This window comes from Centroberyx gerrardi, chromosome 24 (genome assembly GCF_048128805.1).
Source record: "Centroberyx gerrardi isolate f3 chromosome 24, fCenGer3.hap1.cur.20231027, whole genome shotgun sequence".
In the NCBI taxonomy this organism is placed as follows: domain Eukaryota; kingdom Metazoa; phylum Chordata; class Actinopteri; order Beryciformes; family Berycidae; genus Centroberyx; species Centroberyx gerrardi.
In genome coordinates, this window is record NC_136020.1 from 1,004,500 (window position 1) to 1,018,795 (window position 14,296).

General features: G+C 40.3%; 1 protein-coding gene across 1 annotated transcript in view; it reads right to left on the reverse strand.

Moving 5' to 3' along the window:
- Positions 1-11,938, reverse strand: part of rint1 (RAD50 interactor 1) — a 33,764-nt gene extending 21,826 nt beyond the window's left edge. The window contains exons 1-5 of the mRNA XM_071897735.2: positions 11,826-11,938; positions 9,211-9,326; positions 3,843-4,016; positions 3,539-3,679; positions 2,809-2,968 (exon numbers count right to left, since the gene is read on the reverse strand). Coding sequence (XP_071753836.2) covers positions 2,809-2,968; positions 3,539-3,679; positions 3,843-4,016; positions 9,211-9,302 — 567 coding nt within the window. The 5' untranslated portion in view covers positions 9,303-9,326; positions 11,826-11,938. The remainder of the gene's footprint in view (positions 1-2,808; positions 2,969-3,538; positions 3,680-3,842; positions 4,017-9,210; positions 9,327-11,825) is intronic.
- Positions 11,939-14,296: the final 2,358 nt, after the last annotated feature.

Here is a 14,296-nt window from a genome sequence, read left to right on the forward strand (position 1 = left end):
CTGGCCCAGGGGAAGAACTGCAAAAATTTTTCCCATTACTGAATTCATAGGACCCCAACCTAAGGTTTACTATGGACCATTCCTCTGAGAGCATCAGTTTCCTGGACATAATCATTAAGAAAGAGGACAATGTGCTCTCTACCACCATTTTTAGGAAGGAAACTGACCGTAATACGCTACTTCTTGCATCCTCATACCATCTTAAATCAATGACAATCTCCCATTTAGCCAATTTATCCGTGTGAGACGATTGTGCTCCAGCATGCTTACAAGCGGGCTCTTTACACGCATAGGGAATCTTTACTACAACCCACAGGAAAAAGTCCTGCCTGGTCTGCAGTCTTCACTACTCAACCCGTCAATCGTATCCAATAAAATCAAAAGAAGCCTTCTCAGACATTGGCATGTATTACAGCTACATGATGTGTTCGGAGAGAGACCCATTGTGGCACTTAAACGCAACAGTAACCTCAGAGACTGCCTGGTTCATGCCCAATCTATTCCCCCCACAATGATACAGAGCACCGTGGACAGCCTACCCCCTACATCTGGACACCAACCCTGTGGACACTGTTCCATCTGCACTCTGTCCCATAAACTCAAGGATTTCCTGAACACCAAGACCGGTGAGACGATCAAATTGAAAACACTCACAACCTGTGCTTCACAAGGGTAAGTGTATGTCATTCGGTGCCCCTGCCCCAAACTGTACATAGGGAGGACATCACGGCACCTCAGGACTTGTATCATTGAACACAGGAGCAGTATCAACAGCAGAGACTCTTCCTCCCCTCTCGCGAGCCACTTTGTGACCCATGGACACTTGGTTGCAGAACTCAAGTTCTGGGCCATACAGAAGGTCAAACCCCCTGTAAGGGGTGGTGACTATGACCAGGTTCTTCTCAAGACAGAAGCCCAATGGATTTTTAACCTGGGTACCTTATCCCCTGAGGGGCTTAATGAAGAACTTGATCTCTCATGTTTTTTGTGATCATTTTTTCATCATCCATCCATTTCATCGTCCTTTTGTTGTTGCATTAGAGTCTCACTTCTCCTTGCCGTAACTCTTTCTTCGTTAGGCTAGGGAGTGCCATAACATTATATAATATAGTAGAGAATTGTTTTGTAGAATACAATAGAACATAGTGTTGGAGTTTTGGCTCTAATGGCTACATAGTCCGGCATTCACTATTTACTATTCACTATTATCTATCATGTATTTTTATTTTTATTTGTATTTTCATTATCTAATCAAGTCTGTCCCAGGTAGCTCACGTCATTACCTTTCATTTTTCCCTCCTTTTTTCATATCCTCCCTCCTCTTTTCTCCCTCCTCCCTCCCTTCCACTCCCCTTCAATGCTGCCTGAGGAAGAGCACTGATCTCGAAACGCGTTACAGATTCTGCATGTTTACAGCCTATATATGTTCACCTGCTGATTATGCACTGTTTGTTTACTGATGCTCTTCTGAAGCTTTAATAAATCGTTGATGTTGCACATGTAAGATGCTTAAAACTACTTACTTAAACTGCACATGGCTGCAATTTTTCAATGTTATTTTATTTTGCACGTAAGGTCAGTGTCTAAAGGTGCTTTATCACCTAGTCCCAAATAGTCTGTGTGCTTAGTCTGAACCAGTGCTACATTGATACATTGTTTACTTTTTTTGATTAGTCTACTCAATTGGTCATACTATAATCTTAATCTTCCCAAGAACAAATCATGACATTGAGTTTGTTTTCCAAAAGGAATTTGAAGACTATATAAGCATTCTTGAATTTGTTTGTTTGTAAATGCACTTTTCCTTTGACAAGCTTATAGCCTCAGCAGCCCAGTTCTTAGAGTCAGGCTGTTCACTTGGAGCTCTGCAAGGTGCAGTTATATCTGACAGTTGTTATAACCATGACTGCACATTCTAACTGGAGATTTAGATCAAATTGAGACCACAGGTTTTTTCTTCAGAGTTTTGCGCTGGTGTGATCCTGTGTTCCTCAAGTGTTTCCATTTAAAATCAGAACTCGGATTTCTTTCATAAGTTATATACACTGTATATATACTGTACATAGTGAAAGTTGGCAAATTGAGACATAATAAAGAACCATTTTATTGAGACATATACAGTATAAGGAACAGGCTTTCCACAGGCTTTCCATCAGCCTGTGATATGATCCCCTATGCGCAGTGGATTTTTCCTATAGTTGTTTTAGTTGTGCCTGCCCTTACTAAGGGGAGATGTAGATAAAATTAATGCCTAGGGTATTTTCTTTACAGTCTTGAGGAGCAAATGGGTCTAGAATGGGTGGATTAGATGCTTTTGTTTTCGAGCCTACATGATTTATTTGCAGCTTGGATATGGCTATTTTGTGTATTTATTTGTATTTATAAGCAGGCTTCAGATATCCTTCATAAATTAGATTTGCATAGTGTTAGAGTTGGTATAATGAGGAGAATATATAAAGGACCCTTTTGATTATACCAGTCATAGATTTTGGTCAAACCTTAAGTTTTCATCAGTATATGAAAAGGATTTGGGCTGTTTCATTCAACTGATGCAAAAAAAAAAATCCTTGCCTTTCAGGGCTTCCCTAAATTGCAATTACAATATTAAGTTAAATAATCCCATTAGGATTTTTGTTCTCCATATCATGCAGCCCTCATTTACAGCACAGGCTGATATGATGTAGCATCACCAACCTGGCTCAAGGCAAAGAGTTGGTCTGTCTGTCTGTCTGTCTGTCTGTCTGTCTGTCTGTCTGTGTGTGTGTGTGTGTGTGTGTGTGTGTGTGTGTGTGTGTGTGTGTGTGTAACCTTGCTGAGGGAGTTGGTCTGTCGGTTGCCAGTGAAGTGGTATCTGAACCTCTTGCTGAGCGGCAGCAGCATGATCTGGATGGGCAGACAGAGCGGTGGGGCTGGGGCAGAGGGTCCACCAAGACGGGAAGCCGACACCCTCTGAGAAACGAGGTCATCACTGGAGGGGGAAGTTAAAGAAACCAAACACCAAAGGTGAGTAGCCCTTTCGTGGCTTGAACCCCCCATATTGATAAGCAATGCAAGTACCGATGTTCAACTTTGTAGTCTACATAAACAGTAAGCATTAACAAACCTTATGCAATAAATAAGCCAATATTTTATTCCATCACATTGTAGCCCAGGCATATTGAGGCAGCAATCCAACACCTATGTCTGTCCATAACATTAACCACAAGACAGAAAAAAGTAATAAAGCATATTGGGGGTCTGCTTGGTCAAACTGCATCAGCCGTGCTATACATAACTATGCATAATACTATACATAATAACTATACATAATAAAATTTTCTTCACAAGCAATAACCCCATTTAGCTCAACAAGCAATGAGTTACGAGCACTAGTTTACCAAAAAACGAATGCTTGGCTAGCGAGTTTTCCACCGGTTGGCCTGATAACAGGATGTTCCAGCAGCGAAAACAAACAAACATCTTAATTTTGTTTTGAAATCTGTTTTTGCACTTTTCTAGATTGTGTGTAAGAATGTGTGTAATCCATGTTGAAGGATACGAGGTCTGCAGGGCCAGCAGCTGTGTGGCCAGCAGTTCTAGCTGGCTGTTGATCTCCTGGGCATTGGCAGGGGGCGCCAGAGACTGGGTAGGAGGGGAGATGAAGGGCCAGTGAAGAAGAATCAAGACCTCCTCAAAATCACTATGGAAGGGTAGAAAAGGAGGATTCAGCATATGGTGAAGGGAAGAGAATGATTAAGGAGAGGGTGTGTGTGTGTGTGTGTGTGTGTGTGTGTGTGTGTGTGTGTGTGTGTGTGTGTGTGTGTGTGTGTGTGTGCGTGCGTGCAGTGTGTAACATGGTGGACCTGGCCAGCCGGTCTTTGATGATCTTGTGCCAGAAGCGAAGTGTTTCTCTGAGGAAGGCCTGGAGGTGAGAACACCCAGACTGGTGCAGTCTAGCATCCAGAGCAGCCATGCTGTCAACTGCTCTGATGGCCTCCCACACACTGCTGGTCATCAGACACTGCTGGACCGAAGCACTGCAGACACACAACACTCAGCACATTACTGCTGACAGGAGGATATTTATTTAGTGTCAAATCAAATAGTAAAAAAAAAAAATGTCAATGGTCCCCCACTGACATTGCATTGCCCCACTTCTGTACTTGTTTTGTAAACATTGTGCTAGAAATGGTGGTGGTGGTGGTGGTGGTGGGGGGGTGGATGAAGTACAACACCAACACCTCCAGGGGCTTATCAACAGTGCGTACGTACAAATATGTGTGTAAACCATGCGTACGACCACTTCCAAGCAAAGAGTCGGATTTATCAATTTGTACTTATGCTTGAGAATGTGCGTAATATGTGCGTAAATTTAAGCACAGCTCTGACCATGCTTACACACAGAACCAAGCAGTTGAAAATGAAAGACCACCAAGAAAGACAGAACAGACAATCAAATGAACAGGCCTGAAACTGAAAGCGATGAGTGGCTACTCAGTAGATTTTGTTTTCCAAGGCCTGTTGTATTGGACCTCTGCCCCCACCTTCTCCTACAGGGAGGACCTGCAGGCTTAGAGTAATATTTTGTATATTCACGTTTGATTAATACAATTTTTTTTGTAATTATGCACATTCAAAATTTTATTCGTAAGAGAGAATTTATAACTTTTTCTACGCAATGTTGACAAATGAGGGACCAAGTGAGTGTATAAGCAAGGGTGGGTGCAGGATGCCTATGGTGGCAGCTAGGTTGGAGCTGGACTGGACACGGATAAGTTGAAGTTGGCAACTGACCATTTAAAAAGAAAACATTGGGCCTCATTCACGTAACGTGCGTATGATCAGATTTGATCTTAAAGTGTACTTACGAACGTTTCCACGAACATTTCGGCATTCATCATTTTTTTTCTTACCTGAATTTGTTCTTTGGTACGATCAAAATCTACGTGTGTTTGGAAACATGCGTGGGGGCATTACGCATGAAGTGGTTTCTACTTAAAATGCCTTATTCTTTAAGGGAAATCTATTAAAGCAGTTCCAGACCTCATATCAACCAACAAAATTGGAAACCTGAGTGATTAAAGTGATTAATTATTACCGTATATATATTATCATACATATATTATATTATTTATTGATCAATAAAGTTATATCTTATTTTACCACAGGAGCAATAGAGTGCGCACCAAAGCACCGTCTCAAAACGCTTTCCCCTATTTAAATCGCAAACAATAACACACCATAAACATTCAATTAATTTGTGACGCCAACCTAAACCTACATGTGGTTTCCAGCTGTCCAGGAGGGAGCCGCGACTCGTTGGTGCTGCAGAACAGCGGGGTGTCGTGCGTCTTGAGCAGGTGCTGCTGGAGACGCATGGCGCATATTGGACTGAATGGAAGTTAAATTAACCAGAGTCTGAAGACTAGTTTTTCTCTAGGTGATAGAGGTTCTGCTTTGACCACATTGCTAAAGCCACAACTGATAAACCTTCAGACCCCTCAGCAGCGTTCATATAATTATCATACGTGCACTCGCTCCGCCACAGAGCGAGCGCAGCATACTGAGCTGGAAGGCCGTTGGATGTGCTTGGAGACCGCAGGAAGAAAGCTCCTGTTAAGAGCTACAGTCAAAACCAACAGTATTATTATATAGTCTAAAGTCTGAGCTTACCATCAGATGGAGATGCTGCTTGAATTAAACCAGTGTCCAACTCCGCTGATGACTGGACACCTGACAGCACAGTCTCCATATTATTCCCCCAATCCTTTTGACAGTGCCCTGCCGTCCGCCGGGAGCTAATAAACTGCATCTATTTGGAATTAGACTAACCCTAACCTGATTTAAGTCAAACCGTTTCTTTTTCATTTAATTCAAGGTGTGTGTTTCTGATGTTGCAGCATTGACAGCATCAGTAATTTCTTGCCATGTTTTTTTTTTCTCAGTTGCTGTCACTCCACCGCTTACACTTTTAAAAAGTTCACTCCCGACAACAACACTTCTAGTTTGAATTTTTCTTCTTGGGTCTGTTTGGCATTCTCCACCACTCCAGTAATGCTTTCCATTTGCGCACGACCCTTCAGACAGCAGGCCTTTTATGGAGTTGCCAGGGCGTCTACCTATGCTAATCAGCATCAACAGGCACGCGCATCCAATTAAGGAACAAGTGGCATTCATCATCAGATACACCTAGAATATGCAAAAATCGAGACTCTGCGCATGCTTCATGAATCCCACGTTGGTTTTGCGTAGGCATGTTTCTTAAGAACAAAAGTAAGAACAATTTAAGAAAAGTTTCGTGAATGAGGCCCATTATCGGTAACTAGGATGCTGTTGGGGCCAACAGCAAGGTTATATCCCCGAAATTCCCCAATCCTCGAAGGCCCCATTAAGCCAAAGGTAATAAAAAGCCATTCAATAATCACACAATAAGACTCCAGGGTTAATCTTCCCAATTATATTGGTTGTAGGTCCCAACTATTTTTATTTCGCCAAATAATATTTTTTTTCCTTCTGGGCTAATCTAAAATTAATTATATTATTATTACTCCTAAACACTCCAAAATGAATGGATATAATCCTCTAAGGATTGTCTCCCCAATAATAAAGGGTATGTACCTTAACTATTTTTTCAACACTCAATAATAAATGTAACTAATTAAATATAGCCGCTAGCGGCGATGGCTGGGTTCATGCCAGTACAGCAGCCAGAGCTGAAACGTGGAAGTTTGCATTAAGATTACTGTCAGTTTTGTCATATTAGGCTGTTGAGCCAAAGGCCCAAGGCTATCAAGTTCTGATACTGAACAATGTAATAGCAAGTTAAAAGGTGTCAATATCCAACTTTGTATTGGTTTTACTGTGTTTAGCTGTACGCTCAAAATGCTGCTGTTGGGCAAAATCTGGTCGATGGAAATTGGTGTGCATGTTCCACATAAAAGTTGGAACATGATTACCAAGTTTCATAGCGATTGGTGAAATTCTGTTTGAGTTATAAGCCAAAATGTCATAGGCCACGCCCACTTTAACTAATGAAGACCAAACTTCAGATTTTGACTAGGACATGGTCCTAGAGCATGTGTACTGAATTTCGTGCAATTTCACCTATTGGATTAGGAGATACAGTTTTCTGGCCTTTGTGGCGCCCCCTATTGGTCAATATTTGAATGGCTTTGCACACATGTTCATTCATTCATTATATGTGAACATGTTGTCCAAGTTGTCATGATGATTGGACCATCTATCACAAAGTTATTACAATTTATCTTATAGGCCACGCCTCCTTCACAACTTTAAGAGTTAATATCTTCAAAAATACAGTAGATATCAACAATCTATAAACAAAATGTAAAGAGCGTAGGACCATAGATGCTACTGACCGATTTTGGTGGTAATTGGTCAAACAGTGTAGGAGGAGATGTTAAAAATGTGTTTTTCAAATAATTCAAAATATCTCAAAAATTTTCAAGGCGAACCTTGAGGGTCCTTTTGGCAAATTTGTAGAGTACGGTTAGGTGGACGTGTGTACCAAGTTTCATGTAAATCGGACAAACTGTGTGGGAGATACAGCCCTTTAAACATTGTATTTTTGACCTTTAATTATAGCGCCCCCATCAGGCCGATGGGGGTCATATTTCTTGTAGGTCTAATTGAAGCCATACTAGACCATGGTGCAAAGTTTCATGGCTCTAGCATGTACCATCTCACGGGAAATTTAGCCCAAAGAGAAAAACAATAATAACAAAAAAAAGTAACAGTACAAAAATGTATTGATTAATATATTAATAATAATCACAGAAAGTGCAAACACACTTGCTACACTAGTGAACTTTTGATGTCATTACCATGCTAGTTTTGGGTGACCAAACGTCCCGGTTTTACTTGGTGCTAACGTACCCACATACCAAGGGCCCCGGCCCTTTGCTAACTCTCGTTAGCCAGCTGTACTTAGATACAATATTCAAGCCAAAACAGCTTGAGTACGGTGATTAGCTGCCACTTCAAAAATAATTTAAACCATCATGAGTATCTGTCATGCCCACAACTCACTTCGTAAAACCTCTCACTTTACAGGTCAGTGTATTTTTGGTCATTCATTTCTCCACTGTAAAACAGAAAATAAAATAGTAAGAAAACAAAAATGAAAAAAATCACGTTTTCATTGAAAGTTTATTTCATTGAAAAGGCTGTGATAAGAGGGTGAAAACAATAATGCTACATAGCCAGCCAAGTGTAGACTGAATTGCTGTAAGCTAGCATTGTAATGGCTTTGGAACCATATTCTAACATTATATTCTGTCATCCACAGAAGTCTCTCTGAGTATGTCGCATGAGTACAGGGAAGCCAAAGGTTTTTGAAGAGACATGACAGAATTGAAATGGAATTGGCCTTTGTAGCCTTTGTAGCTCTCACTACAGATGGTTGGACATCAAGGACATTAAGGGGGTTGGAACTGAAAGTTGCCTGACTGTAATTGCCCACTACATGTTGCCCACTCCATAATGCCAGTGACTGGCATTATGGAGTTGGGCCTCTCTAGCTTCAACAGATAATGCACAAAACATTGTGAGTGCTATCAAAGAAGCAGCTGGATTAGGGCCACAGATTGGATGCACCACAGCTGCTCATGTGTTGAAAAGCAAGCAGGAGATGCTTGATATACCAGTTCACAAGCTAATCCATGATGTCACAACTCGCTGGAATAGCATCTATGATATGCTGGAATGTTATCTGTAGCAGCAGCCTGCCATCTACTCCGCCCTGATGGACAAGACTGTGAAGAAGAATGTCAAGGACATTGCCATACTGTCTGACAGTGAGCTGAAATTGGCAGAGGAACTCATTTATTTTATTTATTGGTTTATTTTTTCAGGGACAATGCACATCAATCAACAGTCAAACTGTAAATGAGCCAGAGTTAGCCAGAAAGGCTAGTTATCATCTGCTGTCCCTGGCCATATGTTTAAAAGGCAGCCTAAAATTTCAAATAAGATAGAATTAAAATGCATGTAATGCATGTAATTCTCTGTAATTCAGCTGCTCAAACCCCTTAAGGCAGTGACAACCCTCATGAGCACTGAAACAACACCCTCTGTGTCAATGATACTCTCTCTGAAGATATTTAGAAACCCTCTATTTGTGTGTCCGTCTCTCTGTCTAGCTCATCACTCACTCTCCAGCATTTGCCTTTGTCTTTTAAATTGTGTTTTCATCCCCTCATCGCAGCTTACCTGAGTTCCTCTATGTGTTGAAGGCACTGCAGGTATTTCATGTGTCTCTCTATAGTGTCTACTTGGCCAAGTGTCTGGCCAAGTTTATCCATCCAAGGCTGGGCCCCCTGTAAGTGCTAGAAGATAGAACAACAAATAAAGACAAATACATACTTGTTCATTTGTTTGTTCACTGAATAAGTACTTATTAATGTATTCCTTGTCCTCCACAATTAAATCTGGGGAGGGACTATCAATCAGTCTCCTTTCATTTGTCCGTCTGTCATACACGATAAACCAGATACCACTGATCGGATTTTGATGATACTTGGGATAATAATGCATCTCACCACTGTATTCCGGCATTTTCAACTTTACAGTCATTGGTCAAATTAAAGGTCAAAATAAGGTGACATTTGTAACCAATTGGACTGCATCATTCGTGGGCAACAACATGTTTACTGCAGTGTTCTCAATAAGCACCAGCTGCTGCCTAATGTGAACCAACAAAATCTTTATCATTGACTTTATTCTTCTCCTCCGACGCACCTGGCACATACACATGGTTGTGCAAAGATTATCTTTTTAGAAAATGTGCCACAACGTCAGCCGGCTACACATTTTCTCTTAGTTGTGGAGTGTTAAGTTGTTTCAAGTTGCGACACATTGTCGTAACAAATGGATTTTTTTTGTTTGCACCATTATCATTTTGTTGAATTTTCCACCAATCACAGACAATGTACTACGACAGACACCTGCACATTGAGCGCCAGTTGTGAAGTCCAGCAATCCAGAGTTAGGTTACACACAGAATTCTGCCAAAAATACCATAATTAAGCTGGTTTACAATAACAGATCTAAAGACTTACTTTAAAATATGTCATGCACCTGCAGCACATGTCTGTGGCTTTCCAGCAAGCCCTTTCTTGCGTTTATATTCCATTCAGAGGCTTTGTAATCCAACGGTGAACAGCAATGTTATTTTGAACACTTACTAAAACCCTTCACTGACTAAGAAAATCGGTCCTCAAAACGTGTATGGTTATTTATTCATGTATAATATTCCTGTTACTGTAGTTTTGACAAGAAGATCCACAGCTTTCACTGGATACCTTGGTTAGGTCGGTAGACCAATCAGAAGCTGGGTTGCACAGCTGTGTGATTTCTCAACTGAATAACATGGGTATTGACGAAATTTTCATCTGTTCGACCATTACAGTCTATGCTGATTGTTTGTAGATATATAGCATAGTTGTGCAGCAACATTCAGAACAGAAATAATGTGTAGGAGCCATTTGTTAACATTGACAAGTTTATTTTATGCCTGTGGTTTGGTTATGTTGTAGTTCATTTATATAATTTATAGACAGGTACAAAATAGATTAATAAAATTTGATTTACGTAATGGATTGCTGACATTTAGAAAGATGTTTTTATTTTGAAAGGCTTTACCTGTCACGGTTGTAGGGAACCGTGGGTAATTAATATGGTGTCGCAGGGAGCCAGTTGTCAGTTGTTAAAAAGACACCAGTACACAGTTTTTCAACTGTTTTTTGTTATAGTGTTATCTTTATAAGTTCAATCAACACCTTCATACTGCCACCATCAACCTGCCAGGACCAATACTACAATCAACAATACAATCAACCACTTCATACATGGAAAGCGTGTTGGAAACCCTGCTGTGGTGTCTATCGTGGCAATTGTAAAAAACTATGTGGAACATACACAATTGGAAGCCACATAACGCGTAGAATAGCGTAATAATATGCCAATTCTTCAGTGCGCTTTTTGGAAAGCACTTGTCACAGACTGAGTTTTAAATCTAAAACAGTGTAGGCTTGTGATCACAATAGCCATTGTCATACATTCTCTCGTGCTGACAGAAAGTAAAATAAATAATAGTGAAATTACATTATTCATCATTTTACTTTGAATCCTTGGATCCTCCTCTAGGATTCCAAGTTGAGAACCACTAGTCTAAGATATTAGCATAAGCATCATTATTGCAACAATTACATCATTTCATCAGTTCTTTTAAGGTTGGCTTATCCTGAGTTTTGCTTAAACTTTAAATAACTCAGGAAAATATTTCTTCAATTATTTATATCTGCCAAAATTTTCATATCCATGCAAGACTATGTCTTACAACCCTGCGTCACATTTGGTATAATATAAAACTGTTAAGAGTGCCTTAGAACAGTGGTTCTCAAACTTTTTCACGTCAAGGACCCCTAAACTGACACAAATTAGACCACGGACCCCCATTTGATACGATTTTTGCTTTTAGATGTTTTATTACAGAAAGTGTATGAAACCCATGACCAAAATAGTCATACATTCTGTCATTGTGTTACTTATGGATGGAATTATAGTGAAAATAAATTATTCCCCTTTTTGCTGGGGACCCCCTGGAACCCCCTCAAGGACCCTTGGGGGTCCCCGGACCCCACTTTGAGAACCACTGCCTTAGAAAACACTAAATTGAAAAGTGGGGAGCTTGTTCCCGGACCACCCTAGCTGAGTACTCTACTCATTAAGCTGGCTACTGCAAAATTTATCGAGAACATTATTAATGCTGACTTGTTTGTTCATTAAATAAATATTCATTCATGTTTTCTCCGTGTTGTCTCTACCTGTTGCAGCGTGTTGGAGAGAAGCCTCTCTCTCTGCAGCAGATCTTCAAGGGATAGTCTGGCCTCCTCAGCAGCAGACAGAGCTGCAGACACTTTCGGAGGCACAGAGCTGGATACTGTCAGGACCTGAATGAAGCAGAGTACAGTACAGTAACTAGTGGTGTTTGACACAGCCATAGACACAGATAGCACCAACATTACAAGCCAACTTTGCCATACCTGACTTAAAGGAAAAATCCACCCACCATGAATTATTTTGTGATGAACTGTTGTAATTTACCATTTTGATGTACACACTTTACCTCAATCTGCCTTTTCTACTTCAGTTAGTGATTTCCTACATTTTCCAATTCTCCACCAGCAAAGGCAGCGAGCACTGTAAACCAATCCTATAAATTGAGTCACATGTATGCGGTACAGGACGCTTGACAAACATTAAATTGACTGACAATAGTTTGGCGTGTTGTAGCTACTTTTCATATAAAAGAACGCCACACGTGGCGGGCTACTGTTCCTCCAGTTGGCTGCTATAAACTAGCATTATGAACTACCTACTTACCTCTTCCTGTAGTAACTTATAATGAACTATATAGTAATAATTATTACCTGTTCCTCCAGTATCTTGTTCTCCTCTCTCAGTTTCTCCAGCAGATCGCCGACATTCTTCAGAGATTTCAGGTCACTGCCGACCTCTTTCTCCAGGAAATCCACTACATAGTCATGTAGTTCCCCCGAATCTCCTGAAACTGACTCGGTATCTTGGGTTATTGTGGAAACAGGGTTTAAAAAACCATCTCCCAGCTTGTTCATAGTTTGTTGTTCTGCTGTGGGCGCCGCCATCTTTAGGCTACTCTTCGCTCTTCCACGTCAACAAACAGAATCAGCACAGCGCCCCTCCCGGACCGGATGCTGCCTTAAAACACTGTCAGGAATATTTAAATTCACATCAGTTAACCCAACAAAGTGGTGATACCACTAGGAAAATCAGAATTTTGTAGTATCCCCGAGTTGCTGAAATGTCAACAATTGATTTAAAAGTGATTTATACAACAATTTGGGGGTAATAAATTAATGACATTAAAAATACATGGGTGGTGCACATTTGTCCTCTTCCCTCTGCTGTTGCTAAACAAAGCAGCTCAGTACCAATTGATTTAGAATTAGAATAAAACAGCCACCACAACTATGTGTTATGGTCCAAGGCATGCAGGCTTGTTATTTCCTACCAAAACCAGGCCTACTTGAATGTGCAAGTCATAATGACCTAAGAGGTCATAGGAGCTCACAAGGAGCGGTTGAAGGCGGCACAGTGTCTGATAGTGTGCTTGTTGCTCTTATTAATGAGGGTCCACTTACAACTTTATTAATCCCCAAAGGGCAATTTGATTTTGGGCATAAAAACATGACATAACACAGACACACTTGTGCTTACTATGGTTTGGAGGTGGTTTCTGTTTTTGACAGTGAGTGATGGGAACCAGCAGATGAATGAGAAACACAGAATACTTTCAATGAAGGAACTGTAGGAGGTTTGGAGGATAGTTTTTTGGACGCTGAATGAATTCAGTTTCCTGAGGAAAGTATTGATGTTGGTGTGCTTTTTTGATTATGGATTGTGTGTTTTGCTCAAACTTCAGGGTGTTATCAACGATGGTACCAAGATATTTGTACACTTGCGTTTTAAGTGCGTAGGCCTTGTGTTCCGTATTTCCGGTAATTGCCCACAGTGTCCAAGTAGGCGTGAAGACTGCAAGTGTGCGGAGGATTTTCAGTGCACATTGGGGCACCCTTATCGACTCAAAGATGTTGTTTCTGGTTGCCGTTATAACTGCAGTTAGTACTGTATTATTGTAAATATGTATAGTTTTGCACATTTCTGCAAGAAAATGTATGATTATGATTAGAAGAATGGCATGGTATATGCCATAATTGTATTCATAGTATAAACCAGAAAAGTAAACCAAAATAAACAGGTTCAAACTGGTAAAGATTAGCACTCAATCAGCACAACCAGGAGGATAATACATACTGTATATTAATCCAAGATAAAATAATTTTAATGTTGCTGGCCTATTCTGTAGAAAACATGCAGAGACAAATTAATGTAGTAGAAGCAGGCCACAGTAGTTTATAAATTAATTCAAGCAACACACAAAGAGGAAGTGATTTAAATATTTTAATTTCCTTTACTTTCATATAGACATTTTGATTGATAGCAAAAATAATTCAAAATTCAGTCCCAGATTCATTTGGAATGAAATACCTTCTAATAGACGGTGTATATGTAATACTGGTATGCCTATTCAACTGGGAATTATTCCCTTCCCTTATTCTATGTGATTAGTATATTTTATTGAATATATCTCTGTCACATAAACACTACTGGATGCAGTTGTATGGGTCAGGAATAACTTAAGATACCCAGACTTATCCATGGCATCAATATTGACCCACTTCCCAAAATCCCAACT